Source organism: Drosophila innubila (genome assembly GCF_004354385.1).
Source record: "Drosophila innubila isolate TH190305 chromosome 3L unlocalized genomic scaffold, UK_Dinn_1.0 0_D_3L, whole genome shotgun sequence".
In the NCBI taxonomy this organism is placed as follows: domain Eukaryota; kingdom Metazoa; phylum Arthropoda; class Insecta; order Diptera; family Drosophilidae; genus Drosophila; species Drosophila innubila.
The window spans coordinates 18,598,325-18,623,515 of record NW_022995376.1 but is presented as its reverse complement, the minus strand read 5'-3'; the positions used below and the strand labels follow the sequence as shown (position 1 = coordinate 18,623,515).

The following is a 25,191-nucleotide window of genomic DNA, read 5'->3' as shown; positions in this document are numbered from 1 at the left end:
TCTGGCCAATGATTTCTAACAACAAAATACTGGGACGCAGCTCTCAGCTGTTGACACCCTCACTTCCGCCTATATATATATACATATATATATCTATACTCTCTCTTTGTACGCTCTCTGAAAAATACTGGGAAATTTTCGGTTAAAAGGGAAATGCATGCGGTGCCTTTCGTAGCAGTAGCATAACGTATACGCACTGTTGCTGCCGGTCAGACAACGGCCAATGCATTGACAGCAGTTCTGGCTTTCCCTTACTCTCACATCAACATAAAAATAGAGTATTTACATATGTACGTATATGTTTTTCTTTTTATCGAGTCTTTTTACAACTATTTTCTTGCTTCTCTGTGCACCTGTTGAGTCTGCTTCAATGGGGTTGATTTGTATACAAACAGTCAGCATGGTAATTAGATTCACTGGGGATTTATTAAGAGTTATTTTTAATAAATTATTTTATTTGATTGTAGTTTTGACAACAAATAACCTTTTACTAAATGAAGATGCTTTATGTCGATCTGTAAATAAAACACGCAAAGGGACATTTTTATTTAATATATATATATTCTTAAAATGTTTACAACAATACAATACAATTTACATTGCTAGTATAAATACAAATTAGCTTAAACAAAGTTAAACGCAAACTTAAATGATAATCGCAATGTTACAAATTTTGTCACAATGCATTTTAAATATGTTAATTAAGTTTTTCTTTTTCCGTTTCTTGTTTTTTGTCTCTGTTTCAGTTTGATTCACTGTTTGCTTGGGCTGTGCATTGTTTTGGGGACACTGTGTCCTATTTGCCATAAGTATATACCTCTTTATTCACTCTATTGTTCTCTATGACAAATTTACACTTTGCTTACAGAAGCAAATATTTACACTCTCTGTATCTCCATGGTAATGTTTTTTTTCCTGCTAATAGCTTAGCTTTTCTGGTTATTTTAAACAATATAGAAAATTATATAAATCGTAGTAGTTAATGTAGTTTTCTCTTTTAATTAAATATATATATTTTTAAAACAACTTATGTGGAACCTCATTGAGGGTATTTAGACATCGACTTATATCTAATATTATTTTACATTTGTAATTAGAATTTTTCCAGGTCTCTTTTAGCATTTTTTACTATTGTTCTATTGTTCTGACTGTTAAAATTTTTCTTGAGCAAAGTTATGCATACATATATTTTTATACAGGAATACTTATATGTATTTGTGTTTATATAAGTTTTATTGGCAATTTGACATTTATTTACAGATAATTAAGAGCACAAAACACTTAAAGAGTATAAATTCGTATTATATTTCCACTTACAATGATTAATTATTTTTTGGCATAGCTTTTAGCCTTATAATATATTTTTTGTTTTGTTTGTAAGGTACAAGTACTCATTGGGCCTGGTTAATTCCCCTTTCATTCAACAGCGCTTAACACAGACAAAAATATACGAAAGAATTACAACAATATTGACAAAAAAAAAGTATGATAATTTGTCTATCACAAATATAAATATATATGTATGTAAATATTAAATTTAATATGCAATTATAGCAGTTATACATCTAAATTACAATAATTTATTTGGTTATACAAACTTTGATTTATTTGTCATTTTAGTTTGATTTGATACATTTTCTTACTAATTCACAGAAATGTCAATAAGCTTATCATTTCAATTATGAATTTATTGACTCGGAATTATGCGAATTCAATGTAACTCAAATACGATTAGGTATTTATTCATACTCGTTCATTTGCCCTCAAGTGTTTGTATTATTGTGTGATTATTTTGATTTTCCCTGAAATTACGTATTATATCATATTACGTATCCACAAGATACACTTCTGTTTGTACCAATGTTGCAACTCTTTTGACATGCCACATACTAACTAGATGACTTAAGCTAGACTTAGAAGCTTCTATTTTGGGGTATGAGTATTATAAGTATTCCCTTGACATTAACAAATACATCGTAAGCTCATTTCACTTGTATTCTATCACGACTTGACCACCTCTTCACATTTATATATATACATACAAAAGCAGCACATACATAAGTGTATACACAATCAGGTAATAAGTATTTATATTTACCTATACATATATTACATTCAGCTTTTATTATCTTCAAGTAGGAAAAACGCCGCAGGACATTAACAATAATAATCGCGACAACATCAAATGGTAGACATGACAATGGTTAAGTATTTCATTTCGTTCTATTTTATAATTGAAATGCTCAGCGGGAAGCGAAATATGTCTGAATACCACAGCATTTGTAGAAATTTCTACAAATGTAATTGGTACAATTCCTCGCAGTTACTTAACTCAGATATGTTTAAAGATTTCTTTGCTTAATGGTTGAAACAAAGCAAACATCGAGAGCTAAGTAAATTATTATTATATATTTATATTTATAGCTTATAGTTATTTAAATGGGAACTTAACTTTCTAGACGTGTATATTGATATATCTATTTTAATATTCACAATTATACAAAAAATAATATTAAGCTCTATACTTGAATTTTAGCTGTAGCTCTTTTAAATATTATCACGATCCCACGCTGTTTCCCTAATGCTTAAGTAGATAACTTTCGTTTGCAAAAGTAACCTTAAAACTTACTCTGTTCCATGTTTGTGCCATTGAAATTATTTATCTCGGCGACAACAATAATTTCCTCATTCTCTTCGGTTTCCTCGGGCACCATCATCAGATTGTTGTTCAGGACGTAAGGATCATTGCGGGTTTCACACTCCCCCGACGAGGGTCGCAGACGGTGCGTGAAGGAGGATCGGGATCGTGTCATGTAGGACGAGCGAGTGGTGGACACACGTCGAAGTGCACCACGTCCATAGAAGAGCATTCGAACCTCGATACGAAATCTTGGATGCGTGGCGGCATACAGATAGGGGTCCACACAAGCAGCCGTCTTGCAGAAGAGCGCTGGAATCATGGAGCCCAGTGGCGTAATGTGTTGCTCCAGGCCAAAGACACCCATCATGGCCACAATGGCATAGGGAGACCAGGCGATGAACCACAAACCAATTATGGCAGCAACAATACACGTCAGCTTCTGCTCGGTCTTGGCCTTGTCCTTGTTGGACTGTATACGATTGGCCATAAATACCACCTTGAGTATGTAGAAGTAGGAGTAGACAATCGAAGTAAGTGGCACACAATAGGCGGCCACAAAGAACAATGCCATAAAGATGCGTGCCGGCGTCTCCTTATTCAGATAATCAAAGCTACAGGTCGTCAGATAACCCTCGGGCACATAGACTGACAATCCGACATCCAGCGCAGGCATCACAGCAAACAAAAAACTATAGCACCAGATGAGAAAGATAATCAGATAGGATCGCAGTCGTGAATAGCGCCTGAGTGGTTGCAGTGGATGCACCACCACATTATACCGATCCAGAGCTATAGCTGTGAGTGTTCCAATGGCGCAGGTGCCACTAAGTCCACCCACAAATCCATAAATCCGACAGGCTGCAGAAGCGAGAGAACTGTTAAAAAACTAATAGTAATTCTTCATGACACTTACCTGTATCCCCAAGTGCCGGACCCTCTTTGATGTTATTGTAAATGGCAATCGGGCATTTGATCAGCATCAGGAAATCGCAAATCGCCAGATTCATGACCAATATATTTGCCGGCGTTCGCAACGATTTGCGACTGCCAAACATAAAGATCACAAATGCATTACCAATACAGCCCACAACGGAGATCAGACAGTACAGTCCCGCCATGATGTAGAAGGTGCTTGTGTTCGGTGGCTCAAACTGCAGCCAGAATGGATTTACTTTGGCTATATAGCTCAGATCATATTTGTCGCGATAGTGTATATACCCGGGATACGAACTGTAATTAAATTAAAAATTTTTGAAAATTACAAATACACAGCTCCTAACCTATGAAGTATATAGTATATATATTAGAGTGCATCGATTTGTATGAGCCAAAAAAAATTGACGAATGGTAACCCAAGGTCGGAATCTATGGTCAATTACAATTTTCATTAAGAAACCATAATTATAAAATGCATTTCTAGTTTCCGCTTTTGAGTTGAAAAACGTGTATTTTTGATATTTTTAGCAGGAACTATTAGCATATCTTTAGTATTTTTGGTCCTATCCTGACAAGATTGGTATAAAACTCGTGTTAGGACTAGGACTTTCAAATACAAAGACAAAAGACAAAAACTTAAAACATTATTTTTGTCCTTGCTTAGTTTTTTTAAATAATATTTTATATTTGGAACCTGTTATGCATTAATAAATATTAACAGATACTGTCATTAAAATGTATACTGTATCCTGCTCTTAATATAATTATGTAACATTTCAATCAGAAGTTATTTAAGACACCATTATTTTATATAGAATTTGGGTTTTTTTTTGGCCGGTCGAAGGATATTTCGTAGTCAAATACTCCTGATTGAATTTTTCGACCAAATTCACTGTTCTTAATTTGAGACAAAGAACGGCTGTATCTATTTCTGCACTTTGCCAAATCCGAGAGCAACACTTCAAATTGAAAAATTAAGGAAATTGAATCCCAGAACCCATTTACAGTGCTCATACACAGATTCACACTCACCTCAAGTCTGTGCCATTGTCATTCACTTGATGCGGATGCTTGTCATGGACTTTGGCTACGCTTGCAGTGGCAGCAGCTGCTGTTGATGCTGTTGCAGCCACCGCCGCCGCAGCGGCAACTGTTGTTGTGGCGGCAGCAGCAGCAGCGAGAGTTGCATTTTCCGCTGCTCCAGAGCCACGGCTGGCCAGTACCTCGGAGATAGCACTGGTTATCCATAGACTGCCCTCGTTAGTTGTCAATGTGGGCAATGACGACATGATGGTCTCCATGCTGTGCTTGCTCCAGACTCTTTACTAAATTTACGACCGTCGAAATGACTCAACTATTGTTGCTGCAACTGAATGTTGTCTGTGCCACGTGACATGCACGGAGAGTTGACTTTTGCAGAGATTTTTCTGCTTTATTTATTCACTTGTCATTAGCTCAATTACAGCAATTGGTAATGCTGTCCAGCGACCTGGACACCGGCATGTTGACTCTACAGTTGGCTTCCATTAATCCCATCCAATTGTCCTAAAATAACATAAATAAAAGTGCAATTTGGCGTAATTGATCTTTTCTATTATTGCATTAATTATTAAAATAAACTTAAAACTAAGGACTTTAGATTTAAGGACAAACTGTAATTGAGTTTAAAGTCAATTTAGTTAAAGAGTTTCGTTTTTTTTATTTTATTATTTCTTGAAACCAAGAGATCTTTAAATCAAATTTAGCACAGAAATTTGTATAATTCCAGCTAAGTGATTTCATTAAAGTGAAGCACATTTTCGTTAGGATGTTGCAGGATTTCTGAGGCGCACTTAACACTTAATCAAACTTTCTGCTTTATCTTACATAAACGAAAGCATAACTTTTTATGGTCTAGCCACCAGGTGAGAAACGAATAGAAAAACTTTATCTAAAGCAACGTGAAAATAATAACATTGTCGTACAACTGGGCCAGAAATAGATGAGGCAAAATGTAAATCTACAATTTTATTAAGCAAAAATACAATGCAATTTTCATTGAACTATTTAATAAAAATGACAGAAATTCCATGCATTTTAATCAACAGAAGTTGTTATTTCGTAAAAAAAAATGACTGACTTTAAATAAAAAATTAAAATCGTATAAATTAAATGCTCGACTAGGATATATCCTGCAATTAAAATGTTATATATATCTTTTGGCTTTTTATCCTCTTTCTTAAGCTCTTTGTATGTCTCTATTTTTATGTCTTTGTCACTATACTCCGTTTTATTTTCAATGGGTATTAAATAATAAAATCAATATTTAATACGATTTTTAATACTTAATTGCAAAACAAATAAAAAGACACTCTGCAAATAAAACGAAATAACAATGAATATTTATTTATAGTATACATATGTTATAATCATGGAAATGCGTAATTGTAATGTTATTATTAATGACATTGTACATTAATTGAGCTTGACCATTCAGAAAATTTGGACACTTAACAATAAACAAAATGTGTCACACTTCTCAAAATCATCTAAACAAAGTGCTTTATTAGAAAATATTAGTATACAAATTTAATAATGACATTTTGAGAAGTGAGACTATTGAAAGCAACTGCAGATGTCTTTAGAAACATGCTCTAAATTAAATTTGTCATCAAGAGTACAGAACTTTACACACTGCTGTTGGAAGCTTCTCTAATTTGAAATGCCATTAAAATTTAAGACGATTTACAAGCGCTTACTTGGTTTAATTTATTTATTAATAGACGAGTTTATGCAGATATTCAAATGCGATTGCAGACGCCCTTCTAAGACATTGTTGTTGCAGTTGCTTTGTTAATTTTTACAAGCTGGATTTGATTGCTCAGCTTAAAAGCAAACGGAAATCGAAATCAGTGTTCGACCTTGTAGTGGGCATACTTAATAGTCCATTTCATTTATCACCTGCTGTACTGACCATGTCACATGAATCGGGATTTTCTGCTGTGATTATTTAAATCGTCAGCGCAGCAAACGTTTTAATTAAATCTACTTAAATGCTTATTAAATAACTTAAAGCCGGACCGCATCCGTGAGAATCATTATACGGCCGTAAGTGCTTCTGAATGCAAACATAAACACAAACACAAATAAAAACACAAACTGAGAACCTTAAACTTCAACAGCAACTCAAACATAAGCAGCACTTGCAAGTTGTTGGCACTGAAAGATAACTTCTTGCCAGGAGCATCGGCTGCCAAGAAAACTTTCTTGAGGAAAAGCAACAGCTGTAGAGACGTTGTAGACGTTGTAGATGCAACAACTGCTTCAACTAGAAGGGGAAACACAAAGTGGCCCAGGGGCTTTTTCTCTCAAATGTCTTCTTATTATATTTATTTACAACTTAAGAGGCGCCTTTCTTTGTTACTGCATTTTGAGGTATTGTAGATTTTTGTGAATGGTGCTCGTTTTGTTTATTTGTCAACTATACAACTCCAATATATGTACATATAATTGGCACTAATTGGCCATTGCCAATTTGTCAATGGCCAAAGCCCGTCGGCATGCGACAAATGCTCTTTGGTCTTTGCTCTTTGTTCTGTCATCAATTCAAGGGTACCTACCATAAACACATTTAGTTGGAATTCAACAGATTTTTGGTCCTTTTGTGCCATGCAAAACGTTTTCTCTTCATTGTTATTGGCTCTGTGACAATTTATGGGCCAATTAATCATTGCCATGTGAATGGCATTTCAACTTATTTAGTGTTAGATGGACAAACTATTTGCATTTTATATTATATATTTATAGACTGAAAAGATTTAAAGCGCATTAGAGTTTGACTTTATATATGTAATGCTTTAGAGCTTGAAGTTCCAGTTGCGATAAATTATTTTAAAAGATTTAAAGCGTATAAAAACTGAATTCACTTTAATTAAAGGAATAACACAATGTTTATAAAATTAATTAAATTTTAAGTGTAGCTTTCAGTTATTGTTTTTCGAATTCTTAATTAAATTAGCAGCCATTGTTAGTTTCTTTGTGAGATTCTTTGCCAATTGTCAACAATGACAATGGCCGGTGCTGAGTGTGAATTTTCCTTTCTTATCCTGCTCATCTATTGGCACTCTGAAATTCTCCTTGCAATTGCCTTTCACACTGGCGTGACCCTTTAAGGACATTTGCATTTCAACCGAATTGTAGAGAACACTTTTATTTGCCATTGCGAACTGAATCACGTTTTGGTTGTTACATCTTCTGATTTGTAAGAACTTCTTTCTTAGACCAATTCGAATGCAATGTAATCGCATAAGTTACGAGTGCATTTCTAAAATATTACATCATGCGCATCATCTGTCATCTAAATGCATTCGTGTACAATTCAAAGCAATTTGCTTTGGCTATTTTTTAAGCCATATACGAGTGTGTTCTACTTGTTAACACTAATAGCCGAAGAGATGCTTTCTCCTTCAGCAGCTGCACTTACAATTAAATTACACAACGAAATCTGCACTATCTAACCGCGGGCATACGACAGAGATAGAAGATGGAAAGGGGGTCCCGAAACAATTTACTGCACTTGCACTTCACTGGGCGAAAATGAAACGGAATTGAATAAAGTGTGAGGCAGCGGAAATTACAAAAATGCACGCCTAAAAGCATGCAACAATTATTTGTTTAAATATCGCTTCAATTTCATTTCGTTGTCTGTCGTTGATGTTTTTTCAACGTTTTCATTTTTAATTTTTTTCTGATCACGTTTCATACAATGTTCGCTGTCCATATTGTTTTTAAATAGACCACAAAAAGCGAATATTGATAGAAAGATTTTTAAATGCAAAAAGTTAAATTGCAATTGTTATTATTGTGGATATTAAGTTCATTTCGGACAAAGTACAATAAATTGAGCTGCATTAACTTGATGACTCTATTGGATCCCAGCATATAAAGAACAACGCTTAACAAATATGTTAGATAGTAAGGAAAGAAAATTTGATAAATGACTACAGCCATATTAATTGGGTTATTGATGCTGATCAAGGATATATCGAACCTTATTTGCATAAATGAAGCAAGTGAAATTTTTCCGAAATTGTGTTCAAAAATACCAACACCCAATTACGTGTATAATGTAAGTGACAGAACACATACGATTCTTAACACACGGTAATTCAAAAGAACTGTCTCTTGTAAAATTTGTTTTTTGTGGCTTGCGTAATTTTTCAATAGGGATAGATATGTATGTTATCGACTGTATAGATTTCTTAGAATCAAATATGACTGTCTGTTATATTATTCATGAGCAAATAATATGGTTTTTATAGGTTACATAGCTTCTCGAAAAATAAGCTACAGGAGTGAAATATGAACATCTATTTATGGAGGTATGCTGTGTAATATACATATTTCTATAAATTTTTAAAAAAGTCAGCACAAAGATAAAGTAGTTAATCATTCGTTATTGGTGCAAAACATAACAAATGAATGTTTTGCTTAAACTCTTTCTCATTTTGTTGTGGACAAATTTTTTTTGAGAAAAATTTCGTTAATTGCAAAAAATATGTAACGCTTTTACTTTCGGCACAAGCTAACAAATTCTGCTTGGAAAAACTCGTTGATTAACTAGAGAGAACCACTGGAACGACAGACAGGCGAAACAACACTTAGACAGAACGACAGACAGAGCAGTGTTAGGCTTTGTTTTCATCAAAAATTCTGGGAACTTTACATTTTTTGCCATCCATTTGCTAGTTGTCAACAAGTTATTTGATGACTTTAATAAAAAATACTTTTTGTTAAGTACGGGGTCTAACCAGAACTCGAGCATGATGATGTTAAAGAAGGGAAAAAAGTCGAGATGTACCATTTTATGGATAAGTGCACAAATGTATTCATAAGTAATTTGAAGTGAACATTATGATTCTTAAATCGAATTTTTCACTACATAGCAGACTCCGACAGACAGACGACTAGTCGCAAGTTCATGACGATAAGTCGATGTGTGTTTGGGCGTAGTGTGTGTGTGTGTGAGCGTGTGTGTGTGTTGGAGCGTGTGTGTGTGTGTGTGTGCTTATCCGTGTGTGCATTCAGTTGTGCTGAGCTAAGGCCAATGTTGGCTGCTTGCATGTAATATGCCACTTTTTCGCTAGGCAACAGGCTGCCCCCCATTACCCCTCGCAATTCCCTGAACTCTGGGATTTACTGTATTGATTTATGCTCGCGCTGGTTTTCATTTCACTATTTCTCACTTATGTGCGGCAATTTATACCGCATTGCAACCACGCCCAGAGAGGCGCGCCCGTTGACATAAATGCAATGTTTTTGTAGTCCACTCAAACGTGTGGGAACTGTGGCTCAAGGCTGCGGCCATCAACCAGGCTCTTACCGAGCAAAGGCCGAAATGAAAACTATTGAAAGATATCTGCAGAAGAGCACGAAAAAAAGGTGGAGCACTTGCCATGTCAGCCTATTCAATTTGCTGGGCCTTAACGCTAGTTTACCGGCTCTTTAAGTTACCAACTATGAATGCATTACTATTTCATCCCCAGTGTAGATGTCGCAGCTCAAGTATCATCCGTCGCCACATATGGACGATGTTGGACAAGTATGTGCCCACTGAACTGTACTGGGGGCTATGCTCCAGGCCGTACCGGAGAGGTTTCAGTTGTCAGTGAGCTGCTTGAAGGCCAACAGCTTGAGGGCAGCTCAGGTCTGTCTGTCCCATGTCTGTTCAGGCAGCCGGCCGGCCACTTGATGCAGTCCGCCTGACTGATGCAAGGACTTGTTTACAAGAACTTGATAAATGCTACAAAGCTCAGCGTCCACTCAGGTGTGTCAGACAAACAAAGGCAGCAGAAAGAAGAGAAGCTGTTGTCCCCGTCACAAATCGCTACTTTCCGTTTATTATTCTAACAATTCCGGACACGTTGATTCTTCTGCACAATTTAAGCTGCTTAGTTTAACAACAAATCATTATATGTTCCTTTTTTACATCCAATCCGTTAACTAAAAAAAGAATATAAATTCTATTGCTGCCATTTATCGAACTTGTAGTTACAAAAAGGTCTCTGATTGGCAATACAAGCCCAATTTCAAATACTTGTCAACAAAACTGAATCAAAGCAAAGTTATTCAATCAAGAAACTCAGCTACAAAAGCAACAGATTTTTTATATTTCAATGCTCGACAGTTAAGGTTTATTTCTTGACATTGGTCAATTACTATTCATGTATGTACATATACTAGACTTTTATTTGTTTTTTTTTTCTTCTGCTTTTTGATTTTCTGTAAACATGTCCATAAATTGGTTACAATCAAACCTTTTTGCTGAGCTGCAGAAGTAACAAAGTTATGATAAAGAGAATCGTTTTGGCAAATAAAGTACTTGTAAATTTTTACAGAGTTTGGAATTTTATAAAAAAAATTGAAACTATTTTTCAATACCAATAAATAACGTCAGAAATCACGTCAGCAATATACTAAAATTATGTTTCGAAGTGAACAGTTTCATCATAAAATTAAATTTGTAGATTGTTTATTATATTAAAACTATTTTAAGAAAAAAATATGGTAAATAAAAATTAAAATGCAATAAAAATGTAATTATTAAATTTCTTATAAAAATTATTAAATCCTTTTCTTTTCAAAGTTTAAAAGTGTTTCGTATATGGGTCAAAGATTGACATCTCAACCACAAATTAAATACTTTGAAAAGTTGCTCCCTTCCCTTTAAATCTTAGTTATGTTTTTTTCTTGTTTACTGGACAACTTTGTTTTGAAAATATTTACCTGTGAGACTTGATTGGCAGCAAATACTCCGCTTAAGCTTTCCTAAATTGTATTTTGACTGCGGCAAATGCAAAAGTTGCCCTTAAACTAAAACTTTGTCAAGTGTCGCCAATGAGACGCAAGACCTTCTTATTTGTAGTTATTACGAGCTGAATCCGTGAATTATTTCTGCAAAATGTAATGCGTATTTATAAGTTTCCTTGTGATTTATTTGATTTATTTGTTAAACGGTATCGACACGAGACTCGGCGGCGTATACGTAATATCAATTAATATTCCGGGGATTTGTTTGCTTTGACACGTCGAGGCGCCAAAAAGTTGTGTTCACAGCATCTGTCACATACACCGACTGTAACTGTCTGAAGGTTCGCGTACGACTGAGGCAAAGGACACAACTGCCAGCATTTTTATCAATGAAAATTGTTGCTTAGCATTTTGGGATGCTGCAGAGGCATGCAGCCTGCTGCTTGCTGCTGCAAAAAGCTCTCTTACTTTTGCTTCCTTATGTTGCAGAGAGAACCGATGCTCTTAAATGCCACAGCACAGACGCTGGCTTGTTAATGACTCTGTTATGATATTATTGGTTTTATGTTCTTTCTTTCGGAATCCATTAAAAGTGACTTTTGCTCTGCACACTTTACTGTGTCCACTTCAGCTTGAACAAATGTCAGAAGAGGCTGGTTTTATAAGCTGAACTATGTAGTTGTGGTATGTAGCTGTTAAGAGTCGTCTGCTGGTTAAGCAGGACATGCCTAAATAGTTAGTTCTATTTCATTTGCGCTCAATTTCACCGAGAACGTGTCATCCTTAGCCGCAATTATGTGAATTGTATCCTGCACTTTACATTCCCGAGTTTACCGCATATTACGCGAACTTGTTATTTAAATCGTCCATTTGCGCATATTTTGAATTATTTGTTGCAACTACAATGTTCACGTCTATTCGCATATGAGTTTTGTGTGGCTCTGGTTTTTTATTTTCACATCGAAACAATTCATTCAATAGGCGGAAATTGAGCAAAGCAAGCCGCACTCATTGACTGCTGCACTTTAATTAAAAGCAAACATATCATAAATAAAATTGCTAGACAATGATATACCCTTTAGTCTATTACAGTTTTCAAATTTTACCCGCAACGTTTCAGTTAATTGATTTACTTAAAATTGGGTGGTTAATTTATGCCTTTTTTTTAATGGGTTGCTTACAAGCTACGCAATAAGGGGGATTTTTTAGCTAGAAGTAGACTTAATATACCCACTTTAATCTTACAGTTTTATAAATGCCAAACGGGTCTAATTATTATTGATGCAGTTGTGTTTTGCTCTTTGAACACTGCTCACAGTCGGCGAGGAAATAGAAAGTTGGCAAAAATTAATGTGATTTCAAATCATAGCAAATATGGCATAATTTTGATTAATGCAATTTACTTATTTATTTAAAGTCAAAAAAGGCACAAACAAAATATGATATACCGCGAACATAATTTAATAAAATGTTGAATTGAATTAAAAACTTAAAATATATGAAATATATTTCAATTCTAATAAAAGTTAAATGTTTTTTTATTTGTAATTTGTATTTTTATATTTTGCACTCTCTGCGTTTTCAACTGTTGCCGCAGACTTTGTTGTTTGGCCAGCCGAAAATTAAAAGTCTTGCCTTGTGGAACTTAAAAAAGAAGGCGACAATTTCTTATACACAAATATAAATACACACGAATTATGTTGTAATTTTTTCTGGCTTTAGCGTTGAGTTCAAAGCGCGAGCAGAAAGCACTTACTCTTCACCTTGCCATTACCCGCAAAGTAATTAGTGACTTGAGCAACATGAAGAGAGCTGTCAAGCTGTGCTACCTGGTCACAATACGTGTATTATCGCAGATAAATGTAAGTGCTTTTTTGCTAGTATTTTCAGAAGATTTCTTAAAGGCAAATCGCAGACAATCATACAACTGTCTGAACTGTTTGGAAGTTGGCTTACTGTGGATAATGCCTAACACATACATCTACTTAAACAGCTATGCAAATAAATCAGTTTGAAGTCAACCAAAATCACAAAAAAATAGCGTAAAGTTTCCATTGCCAAATCATCTTCAGAGAGGGACAGCAACACAATATTTATGAGTCATTAAAACTAATGACGTCATACTTTCGCGTTATCTATCAATTTTAAAACTTATCGAAAGCTAGTACATCAAAACATTCACTTTATAAGTTTGTTAACTTTTCATTGAGTTAGGTTTCTGCAACAGCAACTTCATATTATCGAACAATGTGCAACAAATAACTTGTAATTAGATTGCATATTCATTGGCGCTATAATTGACCTTAAGCTACTTGACTTATTCACTTTTATTACCAAAATTATAGCACAGGGGGATTTCTGCCATACATGTAACAACACAGTTAAATGAGCAGTTAATTATAGTGGAATTTTTCGTTATTACTTTAAAGCAAGTGCCAATGACTTTGTTCGTTCTCAATTGCTATGCAATTCAAAGATAAATACAGTGCAATCAGTCTAAGTATCCCTCAGATACAAATGGTTTACGAAGATAAGAACGTGTTTAATTATAAGTAAGTAGTATTAGTATCCGCAAGATTCTAATAGAGTGTGATTGACCTTATAGATAAACATACAATGTACTGTGAGCTAAAATTTCTTGGTTTTCAATTTGTGTTTTAGGCTTTGTTCATTACAATGGGTACAAACAGTATTCACTTAAGCAACTCTCATTTTCAACACGCATACGCATTACTTATTCAAAAGTTGTCAACGTAGAAAAATAACTGATTGAAATAGAGATGTGTTAAATATTGATACGCTGTGATGCTTAGGAAGTATTTTTATAAAATAAAAGTTTTAATTATTTATTTAATTATTCATTTTTTATTATATCCTGATGCTACAAGCTAAAGCTTATTAATTATGGCACTAGTCACTATTAGTTATATTATGTTTTACAAATAATTTTACTAACTATACATTACATTTTTGCAATTTATTCATTATTTTTTGTTTAAATTCTCTAATGATCCTAAAATGTTTTCTTAAATTAATCAAATACTTTTATTTTAAGTTATAGTTCAGTAAAATATTTAAAAGGTTATTCTCATGGGTAGTTTGCGTGACTTGAAAGGCGCAGTTTTTGCAGCTCTAGTAAATTTCTACATACTGCTGACCATTGACAACTTTGTTTAAATTGTATATTCCATAATGCCGTCGGGGAACAGAGGCCAATGTCGCTGTCGTTGTCGATGTCATTTCATAAATAGTAAGGGCCCGATTTGAGTTTCAATTCAATTAAATTTTAGTCGATAGCGAACCACAAAAACAGCAACTGTCAACCACCTTTGGCAAAATTGATATAAGTCTCAACGACATACGGGAATATGCCGCAGTTGAGCGACCGCATTTAGCGGGTGAACAGCGACAGACAGACAATCCAACAGATTTTTAAAGTGGTCGTTAGTTCCTCAACTAATTGGTTATTGCTACGTATTTAGTTTCATTGGAAAGTGTGATCTGTGGAGTGTTTTATATGTGCAACATGTGGAGCCTTGAATCTGTGACATTGATTTTGGCTTGTGGTGAGCAACAATTAAGAATTAAGTTGCTTGGAAACGTTCTTAAAGTGATAAGTGATGAGATAAGATACTTGTATATTTTTTTATTAGCTAAAACACATTGTTTATTACCAGTGTACAAATTGCATAGTGTATTTTGATTGCTTTAAAGATGTTTTTATTAGTTTTAAAGCTGTATTTACTCGTTGTGAAAGTAATATAGATATTTTTGTTCAAATGGAATTCTTTAAAGTATCTTCATAACGCTTTATTTTAAATAGGTAATAATTAAAAATACCACATCGATAAAATAAATTACATGAAGATTGTGTAAAAAATCAACCTTTATAGATTTTCTTTGTCAAGTTTTAATCATTTGTCCTTGATGTGGCACACGTCTAATTAACACAGGTTAATTATCTTTCTGTAAAATCAAAATCACGTCCACAACATGTCTGACCCAAACCTTTCCACAAATCAGACGTCGACTCGCTGTCCACGTTGAAGTTAACGATTTAAATACGATATACAAATAGGTCAGCTGATTGTTAGTTTGATTTCTTTTGATTACTCATCATTATCAGCAAAGTACGTCTCCGTCACGTCCCGTGGCATTAGTTGGAAATGTCCAGTCACTCGTGTAATATAATATATAGATAATTGTATTGGTATTTACAGCACACGGCTAACCGGAAACTCGTCTTTTATTTGTGTCTGTAAAGCGTTGGTAACAACAGTTAATTTATTATAGAAATAAAAACTACAAAACATCTAGCTTGTTATCCAATTACAAAATTTGTCTAATTTTCTAATTTACAATACAATGGTTAACAAATTACCTGAATTCAAACAGAGAAGAGTATATTGCGTGCCTAGTCTATGTAGAATTAGCTAAACTGTTTGTTTCTTTGTATATCCTGTAGTAATTTAATTTGATCGATCAGTTTGTCTGTATAAGCTGCTTAATTTTGTAAGCTGAATGTTCTTATACAAATATTTAAAATGCACGTTCAGTTTTTCATACTTCTCTCTCTATTGAAAATCGACAATAACAAATAATAAATAATGGCATTTCTTTTAAAATCATATATCTTCAAATATACATATTAATTAATTAAATTGTGAACTTTATCACAGAAAAATATGAAAAAGTGAAAAAACAAAATTCGTAGAATATCTCCTAGTCTAACACTCTTGAGGGTTATAAAATTGGGATTGTCATATATTAGACGCGCTTAATTTAAAATTATTATAATTTACGGCATTAGCACGTGAGTAAATAAGTGCAACTTTTTTTTATTCAGAGATAATTTTAAAAAAAGTTGACTTTGGGAATACATATTCGATTGATCGATCTTTGATAAGTTACTTGCTTTTTTATTTGTCATTGCTGAACATTTAAAAATTTACTCCTAATGACAAACTGCAATGCTAGAAAACACATTTTCAATTGCCAATAAATTATTTCTTAGGTGGAAAATACGTTACAGAAAAATATGTATGCTAATTACGGGTTGCTTTAACAAATAGGTATTTTGGGCAGGTTATTGCCTGACAAGACAACTGACAACATTGTTGTATAGATAAATAGATATGTCTCTTATTTAAAGCAGTTCATGAAAAGTCACGGCGTAATTATAGATGTAAACAGTTATGAACTTTACACGTTAATTGTTATATAATCAATGTGTAATTAATGCTAATTGAATGCACATTAAAGCCTGACCTATGATACATGTTCAAACCACATGAATGGGTAAAGAAAGTGAGGGTAATTATCAATTAGAGACAATAAAATCAACAGACGACAAGCGACAAATTGATACCAGACACGACGAAATGAATACAATAAATATTTAGACAAGCTATCAAGGGTAACAGACACCTATTTTTAGTCGCCCCTGTGATACCAAAAATAGTCAGCAAATTAATCGGAGAGCGTAGACAAATATTTGTTGGTAGGGTTTGGTCGATATCACCGTCACCGATTGTCCGAGCAATTAGCAAGTTTAATGAATGCGCGTCAACAAATTTTGATGGATTTAATTTGTATTTCTCTTCTGACAGTTGTCGCAGTTTCTGGCCAAGATTTTGGCTATGGAGGCAAGCACGGACCGGAACATTGGGCCGATGATTACAAGCGCTGCAGTGGCAAGTACCAGAGTCCCATTAACATTGATGAGCTGAAAGTGGAGAAAAAGGATTATCCCGATCTTGAGTACTACAACTTTGATTCCATACCCAAAGCCGTACACATAACCAACAATGGACACACTGTGCTGGTCACCATGAGCTTTGCGAAGGGCAAGGAGCCACGTGTGAGGGGTGGTCCATTGGAAACGAAGGCTTTCTATCAATTTGAGCAGTTTCACTTTCATTGGGGTGAGAATGATTCAGTTGGAAGTGAGGATACGATCAACAATCAAGCATATCCGGCGGAAATGCATGTCGTCGTTCGTAGTCTGGACTATCCGGACTTTGAGAGCGCTTTGGGTCAGGATCATGGTATTGCCGTGTTGGCTTATTTCTTCAACGTAATTTTATTAATTAAAACCGAAGTGAATATGCAATAATTATTGTGTCAATAGATCAGAAACATCGGGAGTGCCAGTTATTCGGAATTCACGAGGTTGTTGCCGTCTATAAGCCGGAAAGGGAAGTCCATTGACTTGGAAACTCCACTGCCCTTGATGAGTTATGTCTCCAAGGATCCGGTTAATTACTACAGCTACGTTGGATCGTTGACAACGCCACCCTGTGCCGAGGAAGTGGTCTGGATTGATTTTCACGAGCCCATATCCATATCGGAGAACCAGGTGAGTTCATTCCCTACCTTAAATAAGTAAATGTAAATATATGGTAAATTAATATTATTCACAGTTGGAACAATTTCGTTTACTGACCGAAAATGATGACCACTTGAAGAACAATTTCCGGCCAACTCAACCACTTAACAATCGCACGGTTTACCAGAGGGTTCCCATTCCCTTTGATCATGCCAAGAGTCAATGGGGCGAAACGCCCCTGGAACGAAATACGAGCTCCACAATAAAAAGGGGATTGACTCTTCTGCTAGGCAGCCTTCTGGTGTTGTTTAAGCGAAATATTTTACTGGATTTTAATTAGAGGCCATGACCCAGACCGCATCGCGATTTGTTTTGTGTTAAATGCATTGCTCGCATGCTCAAAATTTTAATTAAGCCTTGTAATTTACCCAACTGAACCTGCACACGGGCATTGTTTGCTTGTTTGTCGCTGTGAGGACGTGAGTCGGGACTTGACCCAATAAGAAGTGCGAGTAATAACTACTTTAAGCATTATATTTAAATGTGGCACTTTATACATAATGTATGTTGCACATGGCACCTGATTCTGATTAAAAGCTCATAAATGTAAGAGTTGATGAGATGATGATGATGTTTGTGCCTTAAGCATATTTAATTTAAAGTCATCACTGAATTTCCACTCATTAAGTTCGTGTTACTGCACCTTGTGATTTATAAGATAAGTAGAGTATATTTCTTGATATGTTTGACTATCAATAAATAAATATAAGCCAGTGCGTCTTTATCTACAAGAAAATTAAGCGCAGTTCTTTGTTTAATAATAATTTACAGCTTCGATTGAGGTTAGGTAAGTGACTAAGTATATATGTGAGCAAAAGTTATGATATCAAGAATTCAAGGTACAAAGTTTAAGTAATCACACAATGCGTAGAAGGCTGCTGAGAAGGTTATAATAAAGTTGAGTGAGTATAGTATAGAAATATTTTAATACTCTGAGCCCATGACTTTAATGTGTCCGAAAAAAGTTTGATAAACTTTATAGATCAACAGAAAAAAGCTCCTTTAACTAGAGTTGCTTGTTGAACTCTAAGCAGCTGTTCTGTCTTTACCCTTTCGCAGTTAGATATACCTTACTCATATAAAGTGTTTAAAGTACGCACGAACATTATTAATTAATTCATACAATTTAAAACAACTTTTCAGAACGCTTTTGAATAATTTGAAGTTAAATTTTAGCTTTTATCAAGAAAGCTGATCTGTCACAGATCAGTAGAAAGCTATCAACTTCTCTTACTCTGATAAAAAAAATTTACTTTATGCGGTCGAACACGCCTTTTTTGTAATGGTTTTCACACATATTGACAAGTACAGAGAGTATAAAAAATATTGATAGTTGAGGTGACAATGCTTAAAAAGCTCAAAGCTCAATGCACATTAGAATGAGAATGAATTTAACAGATAAAGCTTAACAGTGAGTTGTTTAAAATGTCTAGTATTTAAAAGTATCACTTGTGCGTAAAGTATCTGATTTATAAATATACAAGGGCATAGGTAGCTTTAAGCGAAGGGGGGCTCCAAAATATTTTTTTTTATAATATCACCACAAATCTTGGCACAAACCTCTAAAGTTTTAAAAAATACTTTCAATTACATCAATAAATACAAATTTTTAATTAATCTCTCGAAAATATTTTTATTACTTGATAGCATTGCTTGCATAGTTTCAGAAACATCACCTTTTGGGTTGCTTTAAGAGATTTGTAGAACACACATTCCTATAAGCAATATAATATATTTTTTTTTTTTTGAGACAAAACGGTTGTTAAATTCGATAGCTACGAAAAATTCTAAGAAGATTGCCCAATAAACCATCGGTCTAAAATTAAAGTAGAGCTTTTGAAAGAAAATACAAATACGCCCTTGTTTTAAATATATTTATCTAAATTTGGTATCTGCTGTTTTTCCCCTCAGGAATTGACACTACGATGATGTGGGGATTTAGGTTGCACTACAATTTAAGCCAACTGCAAATTGTAACATTCGTGCAGCTTTGGCCAATTGATATAAGTCTTGACAACGTACGGACCAAACGGTAGTTGTGCGACCGCAGTTGACGGATTAGCACTAATAGATTGAAATTGGCTGGAATCGTGTAGTTTTTCTTTGGAACTTACGGGTGTAAAGTTTCAGTTTAAGTCATTAACGGAAAGTGTTCAGTTGGCAAAATGTGGAGTCTTACATTTGGTGGCATCAAACAAATTGCATTTTGTGCTACTGTGACATTTATCTTAAATCGTGGTAAGCAGCTTTTCAATATGATATTATTTATCAAAGGTTAAAATTATTTTTAAGAGCAGTCACAAGACCAAATACTTTGTTTATAATTAGCAAACAAAGGCCATTTATTTGCTTAACTTATTTTGTAAATTTGTGTACTCTTAATAAAAGGTCCGTAGAATCGTGCAACAGTTAATTAAATTGACTTTTTAAAAAATTTTAATTGATAAATTATGAAATTATAACTTATTTTCGTTACAAGTATGATTATCTTTTCTGAAGTGTTAAATTCGACAAACTTCAACATTAAATGAATCACAAAATTTTTCTAGCTTAGAGGCTGATAAAAGAGATTATACAAGTAAAGTTAAGATCGGAATGGATTCCAAAAATCAACATAAATATTTGTTAATTAACAGCAGATGAGACTTGTATTTAAATCAGCTTAGAAAAGTGAAATTCTATAGTCATAAGTACATAATCAACAGATAACTACGAAACTTACACGTTTATTGTTACTTAATCAATGCTAATTGAACGAATAATTGCTAATGACATCTGATACCAATCATAACAAAGGGAACTGTTGCCCACAGACGTCAATTAACTACTCGTAACAGACATTGACAGCACAGACTGCTGACTAAATTAAACTACTCAGAAATGCACTTCTATTATTTTTTAGTTGTCGTTGTCTCTGCCCAGGACTTTGGCTATGAAGGTCAGCACGGCCCGCAACATTGGGCCGAAGATTTCAAGCGCTGTAGTGGCAAGTTCCAGAGCCCTATTAATATTGATGAGTTAAGTGTCGTGGAGAAGGAATTCCCTGACCTCGAATATAATAACATCGACGTCATCCCCAAAAGGGTACACATGGGAAACAATGGTCACACTGTGGTGGTCAAGATGAAGTTTGAGAAGGGCAGGGAACCGAGCATGATGGGCGGTCCATTGGAACGCAAATCGCAATATCAATTCGAGCAGTTTCACTTTCATTGGGGTCAGAATGACACAGTTGGAAGTGAGGATTTGGTCAACAATCATGCCTATCCTGCGGAGCTGCATGTGGTAATGAGGAGTCTAGACTTTAAGGACTTTCAAAGTGCTTTGGGTCAGGATCATGGTGTTGCTGTGTTGGCGTTCTTTTTTTCGGTAACAAAGAGTCAAAATTAATATATGAAAAGTACAAACATTGTATCTTTAGATTGACGAAGAGGATAATCCAAATTATGAAGAATTTGTTAAGAGTCTATCGATCATTAGTGGAAAGGGCATGTGGATTACCTTGCAGAATCTGCTGCCCCTAAGTAAATTTCTTTCATGGGACTTAGTAAGCTATTATAGCTACGTAGGTTCCTTGACAACACCTCCTTGTGCAGAGAAAGTGGTATGGATAGATTTTCAAATCGCCATACCCATATCAGAAAAACAGGTAAGATACAAAAATAAATACAAAAAATATAGATACAAAATAAAATAAATAATATATATATATTTTGACAGATAAATCACTTTCGGGAACTTACGCTTCACGATTACCATTTGAGGAATAATTTCCGACCACCTCAACCGATCAACGATCGTATTATTTATGAGAATGTTCCTAGGAAGTTTGTTCAACTTGGCTACAGTGCTATTCCCTTTGTAAATGCCGATAATGCAGCTGAAAAATGCAGTAAAGGCGGAGGCATAGTCCTCATATTGGTCTGCTATGTAATTAATTCATTATTTACATGCACGAAATTTTAATTATATTGAACTACCAAACTTTGCTTACCCGATTGCGACGGAGTGAGACTTTGAATCTCGATTTGGGTGTTAGCCAATGCGGAATACATAATAAACAAGTGTTTAGGATCTCTAAATAACCTCGAATGCTATAATTTGATTTACTGGTAAAACTAAGCTCTAATTAAAATTTAATTAATCAATAAGTATTTATTATGCGATTGCACCTAGCGATTTGTAATCTTATCCTCCATAAATATGAATTGAATATTTCTGTAACTATTAATTAATTAAAGAGATTGAGATAAACTGTTATCGAATACTTGGAACTGTGTAAATGTTTTCTACTGCAAGAAAAAAAAATAATGTGTGGAATATTGTTTTTTGCATTTTGTTCATTACCCAAATAATTTTAATCAATTTTTTTTACGATAAAAAAATTACTCAAACAATTTAATAACACATTTAAATATAGAATCTTTGCAATGAATCAGCAGCATTTATAATTATCCGTGAATAATAAACTTGAAAGGGTTTCCAATTACTTTGTAGTTATCAGCAGCAATATCAAAATAAAAAGCATTATAATTAGCTTAAGTATCCATCAGATACTGATCCAAGTATTCTCCAGATACCGATGGCAGGCAGAGATAGGGTCACGTTTTCTCTAACCTAGAGTCGCGTTAATGTATCTGATTAATAAAAACTTTGATTAGTGGTGTAGATAAGCAGGCAAAATACCCTTAGCTGAACTTTTAAAGATTTCCAGCTGGTCCTTCGAATTGAAGCATGATATCGAATATTTGATGGGATGCTTCCGATATTTTCGGCAATGATCAGCTGTTTTTTTTTGGGTCAATGAGGAGTAATTAAGATCGATATATAATGGCTTTAACTAATTAAAAAAACCAGCACGTAAAATACTACTCTGTAACTATATATTTGTGTGAATAATTTCTCCGCTGGGACTGTAAGCTTTGTGTAAAAATAAGGCTGTGATTGGAGTTTCCAGGCAACATTTAGTTGAATGACAAATTGTCACTACTTTGTCGGATTGAATTTAAGTTGAGCTATCGCTCTTGGCGAGTTAACACGGGTCCAAATAAAGTGAATAACTTACGAAATGTGGAACCTTCGATTGCAAAGTGCAATAATTTTTGCTTGTGGTAAGTATCAATTCAATATAACTATTGTTGACCAAAGCTTAAATACAATAAGATCATTATTGACAAAGAAATAAAGCTTACCATTGTTTTTTATTATTTGCATTCATTGTCATAGTTCTCATTGTCTCTGGAAACGATTTTGGGTATGATGGCCAACAAGGACCGCAACATTGGGCAGATGATTACAAGCGTTGCAGTGGCAAGCATCAGAGTCCTATTAATATTGATAAGCTGCACGTCGCAGAGATATCATACCCTGAAATTAAGTACTTCAATTTCGATGCAAAGCCCAAAGCCGTACACATGAAAAACAATGGACACACTGTCCTGGTCACAATGAGCTTTGAGCCGGGCAAGGAGCCTCGAGTATCGGGCGGTCCATTGAATACTTCAAATGGTAAGGACTTTCAATTCGAGCAGTTTCACTTTCATTGGGGTGAGAATGATACTGTGGGGAGTGAGGATATGATAAACAATCATCGGTATCCCGCTGAAATGCATGTGGTAATGCGTAATCTGGATTACATAGACTTTCAAAGCGCATTAGGTCAGGAACTTGGTATTGCCGTATTGGCTTTCTTTTTTAAGGTAACAAGTTAAAGCATAACTAAAGCTCATACTAAACCACTCAATCATTAGGTTAATAAAAAATTGCATAATCCTCATTATGGAGAGTTCGTGGAGATGCTATCGTTAATAGACAGGAAGGGCAGTTCTACGGAATTGGAGCTACCGCTGCCACTAATGAAGTTTCTCTCAGCGAGCTCGATGAACTATTACACTTATGTAGGTTCATTGACAACGCCACCTTGCGCTGAGAGAATTATCTGGATAGATTACCAGGACCCCATAGATTTATCGGAGTACCAGGTAAATATATACATATATATATGCATCACATGATATACATTTATAAGAATTACGTTCATCTTACAGTTGAATCTCTTTCGGAAACTGACGGCCAATAATGAGCATATGAGGAATAATTTCCGTCCAATTCAACCTCTAAACGATCGAGTAATTTACAAGAACCTCGTCAACGATGATATGATTGAAAAAAGCTGGATTTCGCCACACAATGGAGCTGGTTTTACAGATACTGGGAGTGGGGCTATCCTACTAGGCTGCAGTCTGGTCATGCTGCTCAGGGGCAATATTTTTGCTGCTTTTAATTAGAATTGATTGGCTGATACCACGTTTCAGTCCGCATAGGAATTTGTTTGCGCTAAAAACATTGCCTGCATGCTCCAAATTTTAATTAAGTCTTTTATTTTACTTACTCGTCGCACACTGGAATTGTTTGTTTATTTGTCGCAGGTTGCGAGCGCATGCTGCAATTAAAGGCTGGGTCCAAAGTATGGCTATTAAATACTTCAGGAATTACAAATTGATGTCATTGAACATATTCTGCATAGTTAGAAATCTTCAACTTTAATCAATCAACTTTAGTTAATTGTATATCTTAATATGTGTATATTGTAGTAGCTTTACTTGCTTTTCAATAAACAAATAAGAAACAGTTTCTTACTATATTCGTGGTCAAGCGACTTGAAAGTGAAGGAAGAGCCATTAAATGAAGCCCTTTACATTTACCTTTAATACCTACAGAGAAAAAGCTTTAATTTAAATGAACGGTGCTTGGATTTGTAACTAATGTAACTAATTTTATTTTGCTTTACTTAGTTTTTACAGGTTTTTAATAATTTATTTTGTTTTATCATTATCATCGAATTGTGTATATGCTTTTGTTTTTGTGTGAAATATATATACTATTTTATATATTTAGCAGATGCATATATAGCTGCATGTGATTTTTATTTTTATGTTGTATATGTATATATAAATATGTACGCCTGGTTTTTCCCTTTACAATCTTACATCTTAACCGATAACTTTGCCAAATGATGTGGCTCATGTTGTTTGTTTGTGTGCTTGGTTTTCAGCTTTTTTTGTTTCTTGTTAAATATGCTCGCAAAATTCTACAATAAACGCTGTATGTTTATATTTATATATAATAATGTGTATATGTATAAGATCAATATACTATAATTCAATGTGTATTATTCATCAAAAAGTAAAATAAAAAATTGTATTAAAAAATATGTAATTTTTTTTATAGTATAATGCACGCTTTTATATTATATTCTCGCAGTGTGTATGTGTTTGCTTTTATTGGCCTTATATTTAATATAAACCTTTTCATTGAAATATAGATTTATGTATTATTTATAATGCATGCATCTCATATTATAAAATGTATTGTGTATAAATTACTAATAATATAAATTAAGCACTCGAAAAACTGCAGCTGCTACAAATGCATGGGC

General features: G+C 34.3%; 4 protein-coding genes across 4 annotated transcripts; 3 read left to right on the top strand and 1 right to left on the bottom strand.

Moving 5' to 3' along the window:
• Positions 1–2,618: 2,618 nt before the first annotated feature.
• Positions 2,619–4,878, bottom strand: LOC117789156 (opsin, ultraviolet-sensitive). Its single transcript, XM_034628220.1, has 3 exons — positions 4,610–4,878; positions 3,555–3,880; positions 2,619–3,499 (listed from the first exon to the last, which is right to left on the bottom strand). The coding sequence occupies exons 1-3, from the start codon at positions 4,876–4,878 to the stop codon at positions 2,619–2,621; spliced, it is 1,476 nt and encodes a 491-aa protein (XP_034484111.1).
• Positions 4,879–14,743: 9,865 nt separating this feature from the next.
• Positions 14,744–18,484, top strand: LOC117789157 (carbonic anhydrase 2-like). The gene is made up of 4 exons (XM_034628221.1): positions 14,744–14,931; positions 16,975–17,441; positions 17,496–17,723; positions 17,788–18,484. Exons 1-4 carry the CDS (start codon positions 14,883–14,885, stop codon positions 18,031–18,033), a joined length of 990 nt encoding a protein of 329 aa, XP_034484112.1. The 5' UTR covers positions 14,744–14,882; the 3' UTR covers positions 18,034–18,484.
• A 1,311-nt stretch (positions 18,485–19,795) lies between these two features.
• On the top strand, positions 19,796–21,985 carry LOC117787458 (carbonic anhydrase 1-like). Its single transcript, XM_034625996.1, has 4 exons — positions 19,796–19,991; positions 20,656–21,122; positions 21,175–21,402; positions 21,474–21,985. The coding sequence occupies exons 1-4, from the start codon at positions 19,919–19,921 to the stop codon at positions 21,717–21,719; spliced, it is 1,014 nt and encodes a 337-aa protein (XP_034481887.1). The 5' UTR covers positions 19,796–19,918; the 3' UTR covers positions 21,720–21,985.
• A 686-nt stretch (positions 21,986–22,671) lies between these two features.
• LOC117787659 (carbonic anhydrase 2-like) lies at positions 22,672–24,510 on the top strand. Its single transcript, XM_034626237.1, has 4 exons — positions 22,672–22,864; positions 22,980–23,452; positions 23,504–23,734; positions 23,801–24,510. Exons 1-4 carry the CDS (start codon positions 22,822–22,824, stop codon positions 24,038–24,040), a joined length of 987 nt encoding a protein of 328 aa, XP_034482128.1. The 5' UTR covers positions 22,672–22,821; the 3' UTR covers positions 24,041–24,510.
• The last annotated feature ends 681 nt before the right edge of the window (positions 24,511–25,191 follow it).